The following is a 23,498-nucleotide window of genomic DNA, read 5'->3' on the forward strand; positions in this document are numbered from 1 at the left end:
TTCATCAATGTTAGCATCACTATACGCTATATTCCATTTCAACCATTAGTGATCTCCACTCTGGTATGCTGAAGCATTCCCACATATGTTATTGTGATTTTTATTCTCCACACTTTTTTTTTTGCCGTGTAACAACTCCCGAATAATACTTCCAATTTACATTGTTCAAATTTCAACTAGCTTCAAAAACTCACGCCTCCCAGGGTATTTATCGTGTGATTCCACATTACTTACAGTATTTGCACAATTTAACATTTAATATCAACTTTTCTCCATTCATTTTCAATGGGACAGACATTGAACTTCACTTTCAGTATCACTTTCCACGCCCACTTCCACACGTTACTTATCATTACCAGGTGTCTGATACGGCTCGGTGGCACAGATTATATTTTCATAATTTATCTCTCAATTTATTTCATACGCATTCCACATGCATTCAAAGCTTAGCATTCAGCTATTAGCATTCAGCATTCCCACGCAATTTCTCCAGAAATAGTCTAGCTTCTAGTCTTAGTCTAGCTTCTATAAATGAATGCCAAACTTCAAATAATTTCCTCCAACGGTGGTTTCCACTCTAGCGGACGTAGTGCCTCAGTTAATTGTTGTCCATTTGAATGGACACCACACCAACACAAATATCCTTGTGAATAAAATAAATAAATAAATAGAACAGTTGATGATTTAATAACATGCATTGCCTCTAAGGCATAGGTATGGATTAAAAAAAAAAAAATGCTTCATTGTTTCATTTTAGGGAGGTGGCCCAATACTTTTGCACAGTACCTGATGGGGATTTGGCATGACAAGCTAAAGAGTTTTGGCACTGTTGTTGTTGTTTGCTGACAGCCCTTCAGACATGGGCTGTGTTTGGAATCATGCATTAATTTTTTTTTTTTTTGCGGTATATAGAGGTCATTCTCAAATTGGGATGTGGGCGCCCTCTCGTGGTACGCCAAAGAATAACGGTTCAGTTGTATTTAACTTTGAAGCACAATACATATACATTTAGTCGTTAAGAAACGTGTGCTTGAGGTTTTGATGGTGGTACTTAGAGAGCAGAAGTGATTCCGAACACAGCCATGTTCTTCTGCGTGTGTCTTTAATGTACGCCTAACGACAACACAAGCAAGCAAAATGGCGCCATCAATAAACAAAGAAGTACGAGTAATCAAAGCTTGTCAAATGTGCACCATTTAGTTTTTTTGTGTTTTGTTTTTTTTGCTCTCACAGTGTCGAGGAGCTGTGTGCAAAGTCTCGGAGGGCTTGGGCGGTGTAGTGGGGACCCCCCAGAATGGACTCCATGGAGGGGGACCCCGGGGCGGAATCCTCCGAACACACCGAGTCTCTGAAGGGGGACGGCGGGGACAGAGCCAGGGTGTCCTCCAGGGCCAGCTTGTGCCCCTCCGTCCCCTCCTCCTTGGCATCATACATGTAATCGTGCAAAAGACCCAGCTGCTCATCCGGGGACACCCCCTCCTCGAGGGGGGGCGCCAAAGGGAGCTCGGTGAAAATCAACGGCTGGTCGGCAGGGGGGGCCGGGACGTGCGAGCGGTGCGTTTCCACTAAGGGGCCCGCGGACGGCGGCGGCGGCGGCGGCTCTTGCGGGGGCGGGCGGGGGTCTGTGCCAAGGTCGCGGGCGGCGGGGGGGTGGCAACTGTGGGGGTCGGGGGTGTTAGTTAGGGGCCTGATGACCGCCATCTGATTCAGGCCGGCTTCCTGTTTCCTCACATGCACAGACAGTCTGTGCCACACATTGCCCCCGCTCGGAGGGTGTCTTGCACCTGATTCAGACCATGACACAGACTTGCCGTTAGAACTACGAACGAGACAAAGACTCAAGTTACCATCTCGGGGGAGGGAAACAAGGCGGCCGCGACGGAAAGCAACAAGACAACATGGCTGACATTGAGGAGCTTCGATGATTCATAATGTGCCGCGCACAGCATTATGATCTCCCCATTGCTTCGGTAAACTTCTGCGTTAATGATATCAGTTTATTTTTTTTGTTGTTCTTTCCATTTTTAATTGGCAAAATCAAAATGATTTTTGTTGTTGTTTGTGTTTTACATCTGATGGGCTTTTTTTTTTTCAGGATGAATCCAATATGCACCACAACCCTTTTCAGTCAAATTAATTTGACCTTCTCTAAACTTTTTAATAATTACTTTTTAATATATATTCAACTGCTTGCTGTTCTCTCACAAGGAGCTGGAGGGCAGAATTGACAACAGGTGTTGGATCCATGAATGGACATTTTGCTAGTTCAACAACAGGTTAGTTTAACACTACCTAGCTAGTATGAAACAATACAAATACAATACAATACAATTGAAATTAGTCCGTAATTTTGAGCTAATTTAATGTTCCTTTCACTCCACTAATTTTTTTAAACACGCGATTAATGACTGCCCTTACTTTGAAAGCCTGTACTGGGTAAATTCCAGTCGCAACAAAGCAAAATGTAGTAGTAATAAACTTAATAATAATGTATATATTTGTGGAGACTGGGGTCAAGTTGTATTTTACAATTTAAAAAAAAAATGTGCAGAATGTTAAATAAAAGAAAAATGCACTGAGCTGTCATTGCAAAATGGAGCAAATGCAATTATGCCATCTAGTGGCAGAAAAATGACCTCAACACGAAATTGTTCTTTCTTTTTTCGTTAGTTTCAGTCAACTAAAATAACCTTGTGTGCGATTAATCGTGAGTTAACTATCAAAGTCAACGAATAAATTGTGAGTAAAAATTTTAAATCGCCTGACGCCTCTAACTGGACCAAAGCAAAACGCTGTGAACTCTATTTTTAACGTTGGTCAGAGTATGCAAGAGATCCTGAAAGTTGAAGTCAGCTACTATACTTTAAACCTGTATCTTGAAATAATGAATTAATATGGTTTTGTAAAGTGCTTTGTGGTTTAGAAAAGGCAATACATAAGTTCACTCCATTTAGGAGTTTGAGCAAATTGGATTTTTCATTAGTTGGACTATGACACAATTTTTTTTCTGGAAAAGTACAATAATTTTTGCGTTCCTGTGAACATAAATAGGGAACACTTATTTTGGGTGCGAGTCCGAGTTCAACCAAATACCAATTGAAAATGGAAAGAACAATAATACAAAGTCTTAATGAGTCAGCTAAAATGAATGCACTTGATTGACTAGTGCTGCCTAGGTGGGGGTTAGTGCACAAATGTTGGGGCACAGTGTGATTAGTCAGAGGCGTTCATGCTGCGATAAGTCAAATATGAGGTTCAGTTGTGATCAGTCGGGGGGCAGTAGGGGGCGCTGCCTCCTTCTTGTAGGGCTGCATCCGCTAGCAGCTAGACCACAAGATTAACTCTGCACATTTTGTTTTTTGTTTGGCTTTTAGTAGCTTTTTCACAGCATGAACGGTCAATTTTTTTGAGTAATTATTGTGAAAAAGACCACCAAAACCCAACAAAAAAGCAAAACGTGCAGCGTTAATTCTTTGGCGCACACCGAACTGGGTTTTCACGAGGCGCGTCGATGCCTTCCGCGAGCTAACTTAACTAGCTAGTAGCCGTTAGCTATGAGTCAGTCGCCAGCGCAGGCCTCGGAGAGGTGAGCCACATGGATGTTTGCCAACTACATATTTAAAGGGGTTAGAAGGAGGCTGACATACTGTAGCAGGGGTGAGAGACAACATGGAAACATTAACTCCGCCCATCGCCTTACTTCACAAAAGTATCCTTGTGTCACTGCTGTGAATCTCAAAAGGGTGAGTTTTAAGACTTCTAAAGCTTACGTTATTTTGTATTACTGTAAATCCTGTCAACATGTCAGACACAGAGTTCAAATCCAACTTAACTGACTCGAGCATCAATGTCTTTTCTAAAGCTTGGAAGGATTTTGATTAGCATAGAACACCGGAAAGTACAGTACAAGTGCACAATTGAAACCAGACATGAACACTCAAATCATGCATTTTGGCGTGCAACTTACACAGTCGGAAAAAAAAAGTAATACACACCGCGCCATCTAGTATACCTTTTCTCACTTATGACTAATTGGTCATCGAAAAAACTATATCATACTTTTTTTTTTCAAATAACCACTGCGCTCATTTAAGTTAAGTTTTTTTTTTAGCGTTAATCTAAATCAAGAGTAAGCTATACAAAACGTTTAGCATTTTTTTTAAGTTGGAAAATTTCTGTGGGGATGAACCCAGATTTATGGGAATAAACCAGGAATTTATAGCATTAAAGGTTCTTAATAGGGGAAAAAATATGCTCACTTTTGAAAATGTGACTTTGGGGAGCCTCCCGGAGCATTTGAGTGTTCATCATTACAGTGGCGCCTTGAGATTTAGTTTCATTCATTTTGTGACCACGCTCCTACCTTAAGACTCATATTTTACCAGTTTCCACTATGAAAATAAATAAATAAATAAATGGCACTATATAATCTTATATTTCATTTAAAAGAAAACAACAACAGCATAATCATAACTGAATAAAATGGAGAGAATTATTGAGTTTGCGCGTCATGATTTGATGCTGCAATTCAAATCATTGTGCTGCCTCTTCCGGTGTGCTCTGCTTGGCCACCAGGGGGAAGTATAATACAGCAAGGCAGACACAAATGAAGAAGAACAGATTCACAGCTAATGTCAATGATTCAGTAAGATGATGGCTTACTATTTTTTTTGGCGAGAATAAATAATATATGCCTGTTAGTATTAGGTTATCTGTGTCTACTTCTATATATGTTCGCCGTTTGAGTTCAAACTTAAAGCTAAAACCGAGATATCAACGCTAATATTTAGCATGTCAATGGCGTTTTCCATTTTATGCTATGTTTACACAAGTAGTTTTAAATACACGACATTAGTTTGACAGTAAACATCTCCAAGCCTCTTTTTTTGCTTAATGTAGCACTTGTATCTCAAGGCACCGCTGTACTTGGAATAAGAGTACGGCTAGCAACACAAGAGTGGACTCACTTGGCGTTGCCAGATGCGGGCTTCTTCCTGCGGAACATGTTGAGGAAGCTGTTGGTCCCGCACGCCGCGGCCGACTTGCCGTCCCCGACGTGCATTCGCACCACGTCGGACGTGGTGAAGGCGCTTCGGACGTTCCTCTCGGGCTTGGCGATGATGATGTACATCTTGGGCGTGAACATGCAGCCCAGCGCCACGGTGACGCTGAGGCTGACGGAGAAGGAGGTGGTGATGATTTTGTAGTTGGAGCCGAAGTAGATGGGCACGAAAGCCAGCCAGATGATGCAGGTGGTGTACATGGTGAAGGCGATGTATTTCGCCTCGTTGAAATTGGCCGGCACGTTGCGCGTCTTGAAGGCGTAGTAGGTGCAGCTCATGATGAGCAGGCCGTTGTAGCCCAGCGGCGCCACCATGCCCAGGTTGCTGGTGTTGCAGATGAGGTAGACCTCGCGGATGCTGGGGTACGACTTGACCGGCTCGGGCGGCTCCAGGATGATGAGAGTGACCTCCAGGGTGAGCTGGACGCTGATCAGCATGAAGGCGATGATGACCTGCGCCCAGGCGCTCATGAAGCGCGGCTTGCGGGTGCAGATCTTCTTCTTGCTGCCCGCCAGGATGCGAGCGATGCGGTTGGTCTTGGTCACCAGCGCCGAGTAGCACATGGCCGACGACAGGCCCACCAGGAGGCGCTGCAGGTAGCAGGAGGGCACGGAGGGCCGGGCGATCAGGGTGAACGGGCAGATGTAGCCCAGGAAGATGCCCGCCAGGATGATGTAGCACAGCTCTCGGCTGGAGGATTTGACCACGGGGGTGTCGCGGTACTGGATGAAGATGAAGGTGACGAAGGAGGTGATGAGGATGCCCACGCAGGAGAACGCCACCGCCACCATGGACTCCACGTCTGCCCAGTCCAGATACTTCAGAGGCAGCGGCTGGCAGCCTGGGAAGCAAAACGGATATGTTATGAGATGCTGTAAAGGCTAAAAAATTATGTTTAACCTCTCTCACACCCACTAATAAACTCTCACTTAGACCACAGATATTGTAGTCACATAAAAAAAAAAAAAAAATAAAAAAAAAAATAAAAAAATCTCTCACACAAAACTCTCATTTGCACAAAACAAATCGTCTCACACTTACCAAAAAAAAAAAAACCTCACTGAAAACATTAAAATAAAAACCTCTCACAATAACTAAAAAAACTAACTCTCTCAAAAAAAAATCCACACTTAACCAAAAAACTCTCACACAAAAATCTCTCACACTCTATTTAAAAATGAAAATTCTAAAATGGCAGTCACACACAAAAACTCATTGAAGCAAAAAAAAAAAAAAACCCATAGTAAAACTTTCACATTTAAGTTTCACACACATAGGAAAAACTCTCAGTGCACCATAAAAATCTTTCACATTCGCCCAATAAAAAAATCTTCTCATACACATCAAAAACCTCTCACTAAAAACATGCACAAGAAAAACTCATCGAAAGCACGCTCAAAGTCTTTAAAATAAAAATCTTACACACTCACTAAGAAACTCTCACACTCAATAAAGGAAAAAAAAACTCTCACAAAAAAATATAATTCTCACTGAAATACCACTCACACTCATGAAAAACTCTCACTTGCACAAAACAAATCCTCTCACATTTACCAAAAAAAACCAAAAACTCACTGAACACTAAAACAAAAACCTCTCATGATAACTAAAAGAACTCTCTCAAAAAAAATCCACACTTACCAAAAAAACTCTCACACAAAAATCTCTCACCTCTATTTAAAAATAAAAATAAAAAATGGATACTTTAGATTTATTTTTATTTAGATTTTCATTTATTTTATTTTATTTATTTTTATATTTTGAATTTAGATTTAGATAATTACTGCAAAAGGTTATAAAATGGTTGCCCCAACTGGTAACAGCAAAAATATCATGTGAACGATAGACTGTAGACAAAAAAAAAATTGAGAGCTCAACTCAATAGCTCCCTGTCAAAACAAGTGATTGTCACATTTGGCAAAAGGCACAGTGGAGGGAATCAAACGACCAACACACGACTGACAGGATCTGGTGGTTTAGTGTCTCTTACCTGCCAAATCGTCGGCGGGCCACCATCCCAGTTCGCAAGCCTTGCAGGTGAACTCATCCAGGACAATCTCGTTTTCCTTGCACGTGGTGCAGATCCAGCAGCAGCTCACTTCGCCCTTCCTGATCACCTGCGAACACGCAAGCGGGCCACTCGCGTCACGCCGTCCTAATTCATCAAGTTGACGATTGTTGCTTCGCTGTTGATAGGACAAGGACGTCGGCTTTTCTGAATTCTGCGCCCGCGCCAGCTGTTAGCAGCGCTGTGATATGTAAAGCAGGGTGATAAGTGGGTCAGGATACAAAGTGAGGAGAGGATGCATCCTCCCTCAGGGCAACTTAGTGTAAAGCTTGACTCAAAACAATCAGCTCCAGATGAGGAAAATCAGGGCATGTCCCAAAACGGGAGAAGGCAAGTGTTTAAATAAATAGGATTCTTACCATATTACAGATAAATCTGATGCAGCTTGCAGAGCTGTCTATTGGAGGTGTGGCGTTCATTAATTCAAGTGGATGGCGCACCTTGTGTATATCGGGGAAAATATATAATTGTACAAATGCATTTTTGACACATTCACTGCCATTGACGACTACAGACGTCAAATATCCATTTTAACCGGGCTGGCATTGAATTTGTTTTAACAATAACATATTTATATTGTTATTGTTACATTCGTATTTTTTCCAAACAACTACATATTTATAATTATTTGAAAGCATGTATTCATTAATTATCCATACTGCTTAAATGGAATCAAAATGGGACTAACACCACTGTCTTGTTTTTCGATAAGAAGATTACTACACTACTATATTTTAACATTGGTCATTAGGGTGGCAATTAAAAAGTTACATATTTATTTAAGGTGGTGCTTTCTTTATATGCATAGATTACTACACAGTAGAATCACCTGTTGTTGTTGTTTTTTTCCCTGATAGTGAAAAAAGGGGTGTTAATGGAGGGGTGTTTATTCAACTTGAGGATTATTAGACTGCTATTGAGGAAATACGGTAAACAGATTGGCGAGAAACCAAATACCCAACAAAATGTGCATGCTTGTACACGATGTGTCCTTGGACAAAGAGAAACAAGCAGAGTCACTTTAGCAGCCAAGGATGCTTTGGATGATTACCAAAGAGAACAAAAGCGGTGACTCACTGCCAAAAAAAAAAAAAAAGGCCCATCACGTTTCAAGCAGTGACAAAGGTGCCAATGGAAACACAGGCGTAGGATTATGTATGCGGGGAAACTATGGAATGAGTGCCACTTCAGCCATTTCTTTGAACTGAAGCACATCTTGAGTAGATTCACTATTACACTTGGATTGATATTGGATCGGTATCAATGGTGGGCCTAAGCAGTGCACTCTCAACAGTAGGTTATCACCAATGGATGGCAATCTCACATCCTTGAGTTCAGGTCAAAATGCTTTGATGATGCCCACATCCTCCTTCAGATCTGCATGAAGTCAACCCGGCAATTTCCCTTCTTTGTAGGTACAGTTCACGGAGGCTCATCTCACCTCAACAATAAATGATAGACTGTATCTGTCTGGTATTTTCTGTCTTTAAAATGTTTAATATGAATGTATATGGATTTTTTTTTTAACCTGCCAACATGACTAAGTGTGTGTTATAATGAAAATGGGAGAAAAAAAATGGTACAAATTAAGCCTGTACCCACACTCACCTAGCGGGCTAGCTAGCCTGCTAGCTCCCCTGTTAGCAGTCAGCACAACTTGGCTCACACTTTTCTTTGCAGACATATTTCAAATGATTAAGTCCTACTGTGAAAAGAGTCACATCCCTAAAGAGCAACTTTATCTCGGTGGTCTTTTTCTCATCAACATAACTGTAAAGCTAATGCAAAAATGCCCGTGGCCAAGTGGCATAAATGATCATCTGTTTACCAAGCTGGCTAGCGAGCTAGCTTGCTTGCTTTTTGCTAGTTTGCCTGTAGCGGTCGAGACGACTTGGCTCACACTTTTCGCATTTAAAATGAATAAGTCCTCTAGTGAAAAGAGTTCCACCCCAAAGAGCAACGTTATCTCATTTGTCTTCTCTCATCAACATAACTGTAACGCTGAGAGCTCCCATGGGCCAAATGGCAGAACTAATCACCTGTTTGCCTGCAATATGCCAGCCACGACAGTCCACTTGTTGCGCTGCTAACTCTGGACAAGTTTGAAATGGTGATGCAACAAAGTCACATTCACACGGTATTTTTCCACCTTTGGCAGGACCGTTTTCTGCATTTCGAGGTACTGTAGCATCAGAGTCAAAATAGTGGTGGGATGACACCTGAGTCTAAGAGTTTTCTGCAATGCCAGGACAGGGTAAATTCAACACCTGCCACTAACTTCTCCGGTATCATACATCAAACCAGGTAATATCACGTTTCATTGGTTTCCGTGTGAAGGCCAAAATGTCTCTGTGGCAGCCATTTTTCAGAATCAGTGCGAAAGAAGCTAAAGAAATTCTATGCACCTGCCTGATCACAAGTCACAGCAGAATGAGTAACTAACTCCTGGGATGTTGGTTCAATAACACTCTCTCATATAGTTAAAGACAATTTACTAGCACTAATGGCTATTGATTTTTTTTTTCCCTAGACATTTTGGGTTATTCAAGCTAGTGGCAAACAAACGAGGCTGCATACCTTGATTTGTCCTTTCGAGCAGGGGTCACTGCAGACTGAGCGCACCATGTCACTGCTGTTCATCCACAACTTGTTGTCGTCGATACTCAGGATGCCCTCGTGCCAGGATCCCACGTTGATGTAGTCGTAGCGGCCGTCCTCCACGTTCTGCAGATTCATAATGTCGTACCTGAAATGCGGAGAAGGCGACGTTGGCTGGAGTGTGTGACGGGTAATTTATTGATAACAATTCCATCCGGCTTTTCTTATCTGAAGCCACTTGTCACGGCAACAAGTCACGCCAGCGCGCGACGTGCGCTCATTTTGGCGGCAACGCCTAACCTCAAGCTGACAAAAGGAATGACACGCCGGAGCTTTTTGACTGTCAAACGCTGCCCGTTCAACTGAAGTCAGATGAAAGCGGCCTTCCTTCTGAATTTGTTCTGGTCCAAATGAATTACATCCTCGGGCTTCATTTAGTAAGATCCCGAACGGTGGGTGCTAAATTGCGTGTTTACGCCAACAGTTTGCAGTACAGGTGTTGAAAACCGTCTAAATTCAAATTCAGTTTTACAGTCTTATCACATGTAGCAGCGTGCTCTGACTCTTTACCGTCCAGGGGTGTCTCCATTTTGGTCAAAGTAGATGTCCTCCCCGGAGACCCCCCTGAAGGACGTCTTGAGCAGGTAATCGAGAAGCTTGCTGCCGTCGATGGGGTCCATGGCCTCGCACAGCCCCGTCTGGCCCGGGCACAGCTCCTGATGCATGTCGTGGAGGCCGTGCGCCATGGCGTAGATGGCGTTTATGACGAAGCCCATTTTGCTGTCCTGGACGTAGTTTTCGTGCAGGCTCTCGTTTCCTGTTCGGGGACAAAAGACAAGTTGAAGCATTCGGATGGTTTTCTTCAGTAATGTCAAAAATTGTGCGATTGGAAGTGAAGTAGTATGGAAGTATATTGCATTCACTTGTGGGGAAAAAAAACTTGTGTTTTTCTGACTAATGTTTTTGTGGAGCTTTTTTGTGTATTTTTTCTGTTTCAACTGCATGTTTTTTCTCTCATAAAAAATAAAAATAAATAAATAAATCCAAAAAACAGCAGGAAAAATTACTCAGAAAAAAAGAAAACAATATTCTGGAAAGAAAAGGGGGGATAAATTATTTTTAAAAAATAATTAATTAAAATTAAAATAAAGCTGGTGCTCTGTTTTTCTGAGTATTTTTAATTTTACCTCCGAATTCCAAGTGACTTGTTGCCGACTCGCTAACGGTGGACACTTTTCCTCATGCAATACACTTCTGTAGAAACGTAACTGTTAGCTTACGAAAATCCTGCCGATCGATTGACATATCCATATAAAGAGCCAGTAGTGATATAGTTAGGTACGCTGGAGGTATGCTGGAAAGTGTCCGCCATTAAAGAATCTGCAATAAGGCACTTGGAGTTCAGAGGTAAAAATAAAAAAAATAAATAATAATAATAATTAAAATAAAATCACTCCAAAAACTGTTTTTCTGAGGGGTTTTTTTATAGAATTTTTGTTTTTCTTAATATTTTTTGGTTTTCTGAGGAATTTTTCCTCCTGTTTTTTTTTTTTAAATATTTTTCCCCTGTCTCTGTAATATTTTTTTTTATGACAGAACCTGTTATTTTATTATTTTTTTATTTTATTTTATTTTTTTATATTTTGCCCCTGTCTCCGGAATATTTTTTATGACAGAAATTTTTTTTTACAAAACAGAAAAATAAAAAATCAGATCTTTTATTTTATTTTTATTTTTATTTTTTTATTCCCAATTGAATGCAATACGCTTCCATGCGTACAGTGGCACATGTCTCGGAAGTGGTACAAATTTGGAATTTATGAAAAATATGCCTCGAAAATATACAAAAAAACTTTTTGGGTTGTTTTCTTTTTTGGCAACATGCATTATCAGTATAAAACAAAGGGTGTGATCTCAGTGGCTAGTGTGATCAAATGGTGTCTTTGGTGTCCACTTTCAAGTTTAACTGATTACTGACTAAGTGACTACGTTACAGGTTTTTACCTTATTTTAACGAATCAGTCAAACTTGAGGTATTAAGTGCTCACAGAGTACATAGTGTGTTTCTGATGACTACAGGTGTAGAATAACATACTTACCACCTTGAAGGTCTAAAACAATTAAACAAGAGAAAGTAAAGTAGCATCTATGAAGGTATTGTTCCAATAGGTTTGATTATTTGTGACTCAGTGTTGACAACAATAATAAAATTTACCGTGGTCACCTTTTGAGAGGAAACAGAAAGCGTAATAAGGAATAAAAAAACAAACAAACACAGAAAATGTCATTGATCTATTTTCACTCTTCAACTACTTCCACATTTATCAACTGATTTAAATCATTCTAACGGCAAAATGTGAAATTCAGTTGGGACGTCTCTGCTTGTCGCGCCCATATTCCCAGCATAGTTGGGTTCTCTACGCTGACTGGATTGATACAAGAAAGGAAAATAAGCTTCCCCTCACCGGAGCAGACTTTCTTGTAGTTCTTGTTCTCCTGAGGATGGCCGCGCAGACGGCACTGGAAGCGGTACTGCCAAAACTCGGCGAACCAGGGGTTCCTCGTGTTGGTGTCCAGTCGCAGTTTCAGGTAGTAGTCGTCAAATGTCTTGACCACGGCGGACTGCAGCTTCATTGTGATCCCTCCCTTGGCTTCCTGCTCGTAGCCCTCCACCACTTCGTCGCGGTCGGCCCACCCGTCGCTGTATCGAGACAGAGAAAGACACCGAGCTCGTACTTGTATTCATGTAAAAAATTGTTACTTTGTGAAATAGTGTGACCGCAATCAATTAACCCTGACATAGTGGAGGAACTGTACCTCACTTGTGGCCCAATGTCCACTAGGATGGACACCGGCTGCAGCTCACATTGACTTTGTTGGATGGACGGACGGACATATGGACAGATGGATGATGGATGGATGATCTTAAATCAAAGACACTTTGTTAAGTAAAAAGCAACAGTGCAATGCCTTCAAGTCTCTGGTATTCTCCATACTGTGACAACGAGGCACTCTAAAACATCAGTGCAAAGCCGCTTTACACACACTGGCTGTCCAGTTTTTAAAACAAAATTCACTCCCTCCTTTCCTTCTGTCTTTGTCTCTGTGGCATGCGTGCACTCATGGCCAACAACGAGGCGCTCTAAAGCAGCCACACCAGCAAACTATCGGAAAGGAAGATGTATTTTCAGGGTGTAATAATTAACTGATTAATGCTATATTTCCACAAATGAGTACTACATCTTAGCCTTTACACATATGTTCAGCAATTACCTTCAAACATAAACGTACAGTATTGAGAAACAAATCTCTGGATTCACTTTCTATATCGTAAAGTTTTCATTTACAAACGCAATTCAACCATTGCGTGATATTAAATTAGTCTCTCGGCGGCTTTTCTCAAGTGGAAGCACGGCAACTGTCAATTTTAAAAAAGGAAAGTCATCTCAAGAGTGACACCGCCACCGTGACTGTTGGCTTTCCAGTCCTCCGCCAGCTTGCACCCGACCTAACAAGCTCATTTGGACATGCAGTCTACCGGCAGGCATTAAAAAAAACAAAAAAAAAACAAAAAACAAAAACACCAGCCAACAGGACACGGGCGAATAAAAGACAAACAAGCGCTCTGCTCGTTCTCCCTGAGCCGTGGTGGGACGCAGCCTTAATACCTGCGCCGCTGACATCCACACGCCAATTAGGTATGACTCACCGTGGAAGCAATTATCTGGAACGCACGCGCGGGATGTTCAGGGTGACATATAAGGACACGTCTGTGTGTGTGCGCTTATGTAGGCCAGACCTTTCTGGCCATAATTAGTGTCCATCAAAGGAGAGGAGACGCAATCAAATGTGAGACAATATAAGCCGAGTGACGGAGCGTGATTAGGCTTGGAATGGAGCCCATATCTGGTGACAGGAGGCACTTACAGGTGCTTCTGGCTGATCGTCTTCATGTCTTGTTATCTCCTTAAAAGGCAGTGGTGGATGGTCAGCGCCAACAAGGTCTTCTCTAATTTATTCCCAAGTGTCCATTCTTTTCATTTCATAGTGCTTCTCTTGGCTGCACTGCTTCCAGTACGTGTATGTGGATGTCAGATGTCTTTTTTTTGTTTTGTTTTTATCGTCCAATCAGATTCCAGCTTGTCAATCTCATCTTCACAGGGCCTTCAAAATCAGAAGTTCTTGTCTATGTAATACAGTGATGCCTTGAGATACAAGTTTAATTTGTTCGGTCATTTAAAACACTCTCAAATAATCTCTTCCTATTGAATTGAATGGAAATGCCATTCATTTGTAAAAGTCGCCCCACAAAACAACTTAATTGTGGGAAGGCTTCAGCATTCCACATTACTTACAGTATTTGCACAATTTAACATTTAATATCAACTTTTTCCCATTCATTTTCAATGGGACAGACATTGAACTTTTTCTAAGTATCACTTTCCACGCCCACTTCCGTACGTTTAACTTACCGTCATTACCAGGTGTCCGATACTGCTCGGTGGCACAGTTGGTAAAGTGCATTGTTCAGGAACCAGGAGGTTATAATTTCATAATTTATCTCTCAATTTACTTGAAAAGAATTCCACACGCATTCAAATCTTAGCATTCAGCTATTAGCATTCAGCTTTCAGCATTCCCACGCAATTTCTCCAGAAATTGCACTTAGTCTAGTTGTTTTAATTTAATGTGTTTGCCTATTAGGAAAAATAGCACTATCAGTATATAGTATTAATTGATTATTAAAAAAATATATATTAGTGATATGATTGGTATCAGCCAATCTCACTTGTGAATGATCAGCATCACATACCACCAGAAATATTTATCGTTTTTCACAGCAGATAAAGAATATATGCCAGTGATCATTGTTATATTGTCTGTCTACATGTGTTGCTGCATTTGAATATTCTAGCAAAAAACATGACGTCAACATCATCAACTTTGAAACGATGCCAACCATGTTATATTACAATATAATTTTGGTCATTTAGTATGACGTCAAACAAACTTAGCAGGTTTTTGTACAGATTTTATAATGCATTTTAATCCGCAAAACACTCAAAAATATGTTGAATTATATGAATGAAATACCAGCTGATCATTTTTGTGACAAAATATTCAAATAAAATACACTGATGTGCATTTTGTACCAAAAGTACGAAGAAAATATGGTGATAATTAATGAATTATTTAATTTTTAGAAAATGTGTCCTAGCCCTATAATCAACATCGCTTATACAATCAAAGGTAATGCTGTTATTATGTTAGTCCGATTCAGTGAAAAATGGAGACCGATTTCCTTTTTTTAGACTGCATAGGAAAAACAGTGGAGGGGGAAAAAAAAAAAGCAACTCGGCACTGCACAAATAATTCACGAGGCGCTGGAGACATGAATGTGTTCCCAGGCAAAAATGACATCTTCTCACTTTGCTCTCTCAGGATGGTGCTGAACTCAACACGGTGGGGGCAGAAACTCATCACTTCTTTTCGGACCACCGGGGGGACATCTATTGTGGGACAAAATCTAATTTCGCCACACTTCTGGAGTGCTGCGGCGTCACACCGCATTATCAAAGGGCCCATTACCGTACAATATGCGTGGAAAAATACCTGAGGAGCACCTTTATAACTCGATTGAGGCAAAGCTGATTGCTTTTGAGACTTGTATCAACCAAAGACGTGTGCGCCGCAGTCCTAAAAAGACATTTTGGAAACTTTTTTTTTGCCCACACTGAAGGTCAGGTTGGACTTTGAGGACATAAAACAAACTTTTCATGAAGATCTATATCTGTGGTTTCCAAACTACGGCCCGGGGGCCATTTGCGGCCCGCCGTCCATTTTTCAGTGGCCCGCGACATATGCTAAAAATGGCATTTGACTCAGTTCAAATAAATTAACAAAAACAAAAATGTTTGGAGATGGTCAAAGTAAACACACGAAAAACACGGGTGCTATAAAAGGTTATTTTAGTCAACTAAAACTAATGAAAAAACTAAAATTCAAAAGACAAAATTGTTATCGAAATAAAATAAAAATGAAAATGCTTTTTAAAAAAACGAAAACTAACTGAAACTACATTTTATGTTTACAAAACTAACTATAATTATAGCAAACATGTCCTTCCTTTTAATCTTTGGTAATTAATTTAATGCATGAGCCTTCTGGGGGGGTTTTAAAATGTGATTTTTAGTAGATTTATTTTGATATAAACCGGAATAATGACGTTTGAAAGTATGTCACACAGAAGTGAAGTCATCTAACAGCAGAAAAGCACCAAAAGATGACATCGCTCCAATGGTGTTTTTAAATATTGCGCACAAGTAATACATATTTTAAAAAACTAACTCATACTAATACTGAAACTAACAAACTAAACTAAAACTAAGCATTTTTTAAAGAACTAAACTAATAAAAAACTAACTAACTAACTAGAACCACCCTGAAAACTAATACAAAACTAACTAAAATGAAAAATTCCAAAACTATAATAACCCTACTGCCATATTACAAATAAATTGGTTTATATACTGTAGCATTTTTCTAAATATGCAAAAGCATAAATAAGTTGTTTGTACAATTTTGAGAACTCAACACAATTTCTCTTTATAACATTATGTGGCCCTTGCGTCCTTCTGATTTTCTGTATGTGGCCCTCAAATGAAAAAATTTGGACACCCTGATCTATATAGTTCAAACATCTACTTCTATCAGTATCTGTACTTTTACTTTTTGTACTTCCTAGAATGTGACTACTTTTGCCAACCCTGAATGTGAGCATGATCCAGTCCGTTTACCGTCCTAACTTATCAGTCCGATCGATGGGCTGGACTACCGTGATAAATAAGCGTCGCCTCCGCCGAAGCTTGGCGAGCACATATTGCGAACCGATCAAGTGCGCGTGGAGACGTTTACAATGACACCGTAATGGCCTCTATCACTCTTTGCAAAGAGGCGCTGGAGTAGGCAGAGCTCAGTGGGCTGCGGCGAACCTTTCCGTGTGCGGCACAATTGGCGTTAGCTCAGCTTCAACGCCCCTTGGATTTGGGGGTTACGGCAAACTGGATACAACATGGCAGCATGAGGAAAGGGGCTTGACAGGAGGAGCCCTTCAACCAGAGCATAAAGTTCCAAAAACTACCTGCGATAACGGAAAACCGAGATCTCCCTCATCTGTTGGAAGTTAGTGGTTTCTGGGGTTGGTGTAAGATTCTGGTTTTGTAACCATGTGGGTGGCAGGTGGCGTTTGGTTGGTGCTGGGTTTCACTTTGATTCATCTTTCTTTCCTTGGATCTTTCCTCTGGTCTCCTGACCTTCTGACTTTCACGACTCTGGCGAGACTCTGAAGTATCCGGTTAGGGTGAAGGGTAATGGGATTCTTATGAGGTTTCAGGTGAACTAATGAGCACATTCACACACGCGCGCACACGAATGCACACATACACCCAAAAAAATAAAAAATAGAGAGGGAGAGAGAGAGAGAGAGAGAACAATGATGATATGTTGAATCGGTAAGACTGCCGAATGGAAAAAAAAGAAAAGAAAAGGAAAACCACGTTAATTTAAAATAAAAAAAAATCCATTAAATATTATATTTTCATTTTTTATATGTTTTTTTTCATTTTGGTATGATTTTTACTTTATTATAAATGCTTTTTCATTCGTCATATATGTTCTTTTTTGTTTACATTCATTTTTCTTATTACAGTATACAGTACAGTATATATATATTTTCCTTTATTATTCATGTTTTTTGTTTTGGTACGATTTTTAGTTTATTATTAATGCTTTTTCATTTATAATTTATGTTTTTGTTTTCATTAAAAGTATGTTTTTTTTTTTATTTACTTGTTATGCAGCACAATATACATTTTCTCTCTCCAGAATGCAATGTCGTGGAGCGACGGGAGAGACGTTGGAAAGATCGTGTCGAGAAATCGATGATGCCCATATGTCCCCGGTCGGACGTAGGGTTGGGGAGAAACAGCCATGCAAAGACTTAAAAAAAAAAAAATAATACATAAAAAAAAAAAAAAGTACCTTGTAAAGGAAACAAACAAACGAAAAAAAAGCACGCTGCAAAAAATCCGCAAAACAGAGAGGCCGGGAAAGATGAACCTGCGATAATCGAGGGAACACTGTATTCAAGATCGTTTTTACAATCAGGAATTAGAAATTACAAGACTAGAAAATTGCATTTTCACACAATTTTAGGGGGAAATGCTGTCTTGAAAATGAACTGTCATTGTTTTTTTGTTTTTTGTTTTTTTTTTGGGGGGGGGGGGTGTTATGTGTCATCACAAGTACTAGTGGGATCAATACTTGGTATCGATATCAGTGACCACTCAAGAGTTGAGTACTCATACTGGCATCAGTCTGAAAAAAAAGTGATATCAAACATCCCTACTAAAAATGATTACCGTTGCTGAGCCATTAAAAGATGTAATACCAGTGTTAACCAGTGGATGGCAGACATCGCTCACCAGCACCTCCTTATTTTTCGTAGTTGAGGAGTGGGTCTTTTCATTTGACAATCAAAATATATGAATATAATCTTCTGTACATCGGTTAATTAAAAAAAAAAAAAAAAAAAAAAAAAAAAAAAAAAAAGAACATTTGCAAATATTTTGTCGTTATTTTTAAACAGGTGCTGCCCATCTCACCAAAGGCCCTAATTAGGAGCCTGAATGGAAGTTCTAATCTACTGCCTAAACAGAAAATAAAAATGGGCAACATTTTTCTTATCTTTCCTCACTTTTACTTCACTTAGCAAAGTGTTTGGTTCACAGCAGGATGAGATAAATAACAAGCCCAAGGCTCGGACTAATCTTGGCAGTAGGATCTGAATCCGGGTTCTTTTTCCTCTTCCCAAAGACTTTATGCGAATTATTAAAGCCGGTTTTATCTCTGCAAGTAAATTTGCTACTGAAGGCGAGAGCATCCTTCAAATTCAAACTGGCCCGTGATTATTAGCTGACAATTGTCATCGAAAGAAGAGCGTCTGCTAATTCCATTCATGACACGACTTCCCCCCCCCCCAATGGTCTACTTTCGGTTGGCTTGCACATTTGTATATTTATGAAGCCATGAATTAATTGGCAGGGCAGAGATTTAATCACATGCACTCTTTCCCCCAGGAGGAGCAACAGGAAGAGTTAGTTTAAAAAGAGGAAAGGGAAAGGATTTGGTGAGGGGGGGGCACATCGAGGGTGGCTCTCCTAATTGCCATATGTAAGAGTTAAGATAAAAGTTCAGGTAGTTAATGGAAAAACTTTTCTTCTTTTTTTTTAATGTCAACTGAGGATAGCATTATCATGGGAAGAAAAATTTCAACCTTGCAAAAGGAACTGCTGTAACTCTGCTGGGGGCAACAATTTATTAGGGGCAAGGCCTTTAATTTTATAAATGCTAACACTATGCAAGCTGTGTATAGTCACCACTCACCACACTTTATAGGCCTCTCAAGGTGCTGCTGTTTTTATTAGCAAAGGAGTGGATTTATTTATGGATGCGGGAGTTTTGACCAAATTTCAAAAGGAGGGTGCTGGTAATATCCCTGACTATGGTTGTCAATTAACATCAGAAGCGTGTCATAAATATTCAGATATATTTGTAGTGGGGGATCATGTAAATACCGTACTTCCGAGCAGCTGCCATTGTGTCCCCATATTTAATTACGGGCTCTGTTGTTTTTGTTTCCCACACATCCGCCATATTCTTGCGGCGCTGCTGACAGACTGAGTGACAGATCCGCCGCCAGACAAACCCACCAACCCTCTGTCATGAGCCTAAACAACATCTCCATGGCGATGGCAGCGCAAACACAGCCCGTCAAAGCAGATTTTAATCCAGGGTACACGAAACACAGAAATTGGGACATGCGGGAAAAAAAAAATATTTAGTTTATGGAACGGTAAAGTTAAAGCGGGGTACGAATATGCCGCCGAGTATGTTTTAAGCATGTCTGTCAATGACTGGGTGTGCTTCGACCGCCCTGATTTTATTGGGAATGAGGGGAGCCGCTTCTATTGGCCGGAATCGGCAGTATTTCACAAGTTGCTTCATGTTAAAGATTTCATCGCTCTTAAAATGAAAAGAAAAAAATGCACTGAGCTGTCACCGTTTTACAAATGCAATTCTGCCATCTTGTGGCAGGAAAATGACCTCAACACAAACTAATATCAAACTTGTTTTTTACATTACAGTACAGCTTTTTAATTTTAACTCATTTTTATGAATTACTAGACTAAGTGCAATTTCTGGCAAAATTGCGTGGGAATGCTGAATCTGAATGCTAAGATTTTGAATGCATGTGGAATGTTTATGAAGTAAATTGAGAGTAAATAGATAGATAATGTGCGCGCATGGCACATTTCATAGCTGCATATCTTTAAGTTTTGCCATCAAAAGTCCTTTCTCAGTTTTGTTTTAGCTTAGCCTTAGCATCTGAGGACCATTTCATACTTGTAAAAGCTAAGTCTCCAGTTGATTTTATCTTGTTATCTAAACAGGTAGGTTTGTCCTATTTTGGCATGACTGCAGGACATATTCGCCAAACCACTCGGCACAATTCCACATCCTCCGCTAGCTTCTCCCCGAGATGGTGAGGAGATGAAAGCCTGGGAGATGGCAGGGAATGAGGCAGCTAAATGTGTCATGCTACCACTCGCCCGCCCTCTCTCTCACTTTGGAATATTTCACGTATTCAAGCTCAGAGCGAAAACCCGGTTGTGTCCTGATGTCAGGGTTACCTGTTTGACATCTATTAAACACGACACAAAACGGAGAGAAGACACTCAGTTCAGGGCTCGCGAGGAGAGGAACTGACTGATACGATTCACTCCTGCACTCTCTGAAGATTCCTCTCCTCACCCTCTCTATTTATTTGGTTTTCCACGCCCCCTAGTTACACGGGTGTTCCAACCCTAAAAATGCAAATGCAAGGCATAGTTGGAACACAGTGTACTTGTTTGTCTATGTGTTGTACATGTGAGTGGAAGATTACTAGGTACATGTGGTCCAGGTTGACTTAGCTAAAATGGCTGTGTGAGTGCAAAGCAAAGCATTCTTCATTGCAAGCAGAAGCAGTTCTTCATTGCAGCAAATGTATGATAACTTATTATTCACAATTATTCCTACACCTGACAAACACACAATACAGCTTTCATTGCACCAATGAAACGACACTTAAGTTACGCCATTTCCAATGTTGTGGTCGTGTCAGCGCCCACAAAGCGGTACAACAAGAACATGCCTCTGTCAGCGCCAGAAGAAGAATGTCGAGAAGGAGATCCCGCGTGTGCTGAAATTAGTGTTACATGTGGAAAAGCAGCTTATGCAAATGATGTTTAGTAATAAGCGCCTCCGAGCGGGCATTAGGAGGGAGAGCGGCGTCGGGGTTTGACACCGCGCCGCCACTCACGGGGGATGATAACAAAAAGACGGCAGATGCTGAGGTGCCGAGCGAGGAGAGAAGAAGCTCTGGTATCGCTTGCCAACGTGCTGAGATAATTGAGTAGGTGGCAAATGAATATTTAAGAATAGAACGTGGGGAGGAAGGACTCATCGCACATTAGCGAGCGGCACACTATACGTGGGATAGTTGGTGTTAATCGTGCGGTTGGGGAAAAAAAACAACAGAAAAAAGGACCAAAATGATACAAGATAAAATAGAAATAAAGTAAGTAAAAATTACCAGGATTAGCTACAGGTGATTACTATATGTATGTACTACAAATAAAGTAAAACAATGTCTAATCTCTAAAACAAGGAAAAAACAGCGGGTTGGGGTTATGTTGTGTGTGGGTGTGTACTTGGTTAACTCGGTATACATTAAATAAGGTGCAAATGCAACAGAAAAAAATATATTTTTAAAAGGACAAAAAATAAAGGGAATAAAAGGAAAAAAAAGGCAGAAAATAAAACTAAAATTTAACAGACTTAGCTATAGATGACTTGCTATGCAATAAAGTTTAAAAAAATAAATTAAAAAAAAAAAAAAAAAAGAAAACTAAAAGACAGAAAACAAAGCAAAAAAAGACCACAAAAAATACCAGCTGGATGTGAGTGGTGTTATAAAAGGTTCTTTTTTTTTGTCAGCCTGGTGTTGTTGTTCGGTTATGTAATAGGGTCAACGGTCATGTGTGCTCTGCCAATTAGCGTGTCGGGATATGGAAAGCATGTTATCACCCTGGCTACAGGAATTCAATGGCCCAAAAGCTTTTAATATACTGTGGGGGAAAAAAGCTACTATTATAACTACATTGAGCCAACCAGGTGTCCATTCAGCATCATGTGTCACATCTGCTGCAAGCGCATCTTTTACAATAGCACAGGTGTCATGTTATTGTTGTGATCTTAAATGAACCCTCGCTAGACTGCAGAACCTCATTTTTGTGATTAATTCGTCCCAGAAAACATAATCGTACAAAAAAAAAAAAAAGACAAATTTCCCATATCCTCCTGACTACCAGCAATTCAATTTTGTCCTCTGTAGTGGACCTTTTTAAACCTGAATATCTCCCACCCAGTGCATACGATTGAATTAACTCCATTTGTGCTCTATAGAGGACATTCAGTACTTTCCAAATGATGCCAAATGTATAGGGGTGGGGCTTTGCTACCTTTTATTGCACATAAAAGAAAATGGCTTCCCTCAGTGCAAGCACTTTTTAGAGAAGAGGAAAAGTAAGTTTATAATACTTTTTTATTGAACAAATTTAGGCTTTAAATGTTGTTAGCCTGTTTTCTATAAGACTCCTAAGAACACATTAAAGTATTGTTTGAATTATTTTAACTGTATTTGAGCCTAGCATTTAAGTTTTAAAAAAAATGTCCTCTGTCATGGACACATCATAGCTTAAAAATAAAACCTTTTTTCCCCCCCCCAACAAATTTCTTTTTCAGTATTCCAGTTACTTCACAAAGATTGGGGAATATCAAAATAAACATGATTGGAGAATTTGTTTTTTTTTCTGGTAGGATATAATGTAAATCCAATGAACCTGTTGCAGAACCAAATCACTTTACTTAAAACAATATTAAATTGATGATTTTTATTGAAATTCACCTGTATATGTATAAAGGCTTTTATAGTTGTTAATTTTTTACAATGTCAAAGGAAGCTGGCGAACGTCACATAGTAAAGCAGTAGCTTGGATTCTAACCTTGAACTGCATAAATGCTTTATGTTTGATAGATTGAAATCCCGATTAATCAAAACAATTATTCATTGATTTCAAAACTTTGTTGCTCAACTTCAAAAAACAACCAGAAAATAATAATAATAATAAAGAAGAAGAAGAAGAAGAAGAAGAAGAATCGCAACACAAACTAAATTAAAAATAAAATAATAAAATGTTCCTGCTGTGCTCACGTTGGCCTCTTACAGGCAGTGTAGTGCCATTCACACAATGAAATAAGAGTAGAAGAAGAAAATTCAGCTTTATCAAATAACATAACTCGTTTTTCCATAACTGAGAAGAATATGTGAGCATTTTATGTATGTGTCCCTGCAGCGTTTGTGTGTGAATAAACCTGGAGTTCATTTATAATTTACATTAGCATGTCAATGGGATTTTACATTGACTTTAGCATTAGCGACTTTAGCATTAAAGAAGCATGTCTTGTATTTAAATATACAATGTGTGTATTTTTTGTTATGTGTTTACTTTTACAGAAAACTCCAACAGGGGTGTCATTAAACAGTTTAAATCATGCACAGGGAGGGCAGAATCTCATAATGTCACACGCTTGCTGCGCAAGTTATA

General features: G+C 39.9%; 1 protein-coding gene across 3 annotated transcripts in view; it reads right to left on the reverse strand.

Moving 5' to 3' along the window:
• Positions 1-136: 136 nt before the first annotated feature.
• Positions 137-23,498, reverse strand: part of grm1a (glutamate receptor, metabotropic 1a) — a 34,415-nt gene continuing 11,053 nt past the window's right edge. For 2 of the 3 annotated variants that reach the window (XM_077509842.1, XM_077509843.1), the window contains exons 4-9: positions 12,195-12,430; positions 10,300-10,546; positions 9,709-9,877; positions 7,054-7,180; positions 4,968-5,904; positions 137-1,819 (exon numbers count right to left, since the gene is read on the reverse strand). In XM_077509842.1, coding sequence (XP_077365968.1) covers positions 1,228-1,819; positions 4,968-5,904; positions 7,054-7,180; positions 9,709-9,877; positions 10,300-10,546; positions 12,195-12,430 — 2,308 coding nt within the window. In that variant the 3' untranslated portion in view covers positions 137-1,227. The remainder of the gene's footprint in view (positions 1,820-4,967; positions 5,905-7,053; positions 7,181-9,708; positions 9,878-10,299; positions 10,547-12,194; positions 12,431-23,498) is intronic. The other variant, XM_077509844.1, reaches the window with a different exon arrangement.

This window comes from Festucalex cinctus, chromosome 21, assembly GCF_051991245.1.
Source record: "Festucalex cinctus isolate MCC-2025b chromosome 21, RoL_Fcin_1.0, whole genome shotgun sequence".
Classification (NCBI taxonomy): domain Eukaryota; kingdom Metazoa; phylum Chordata; class Actinopteri; order Syngnathiformes; family Syngnathidae; genus Festucalex; species Festucalex cinctus.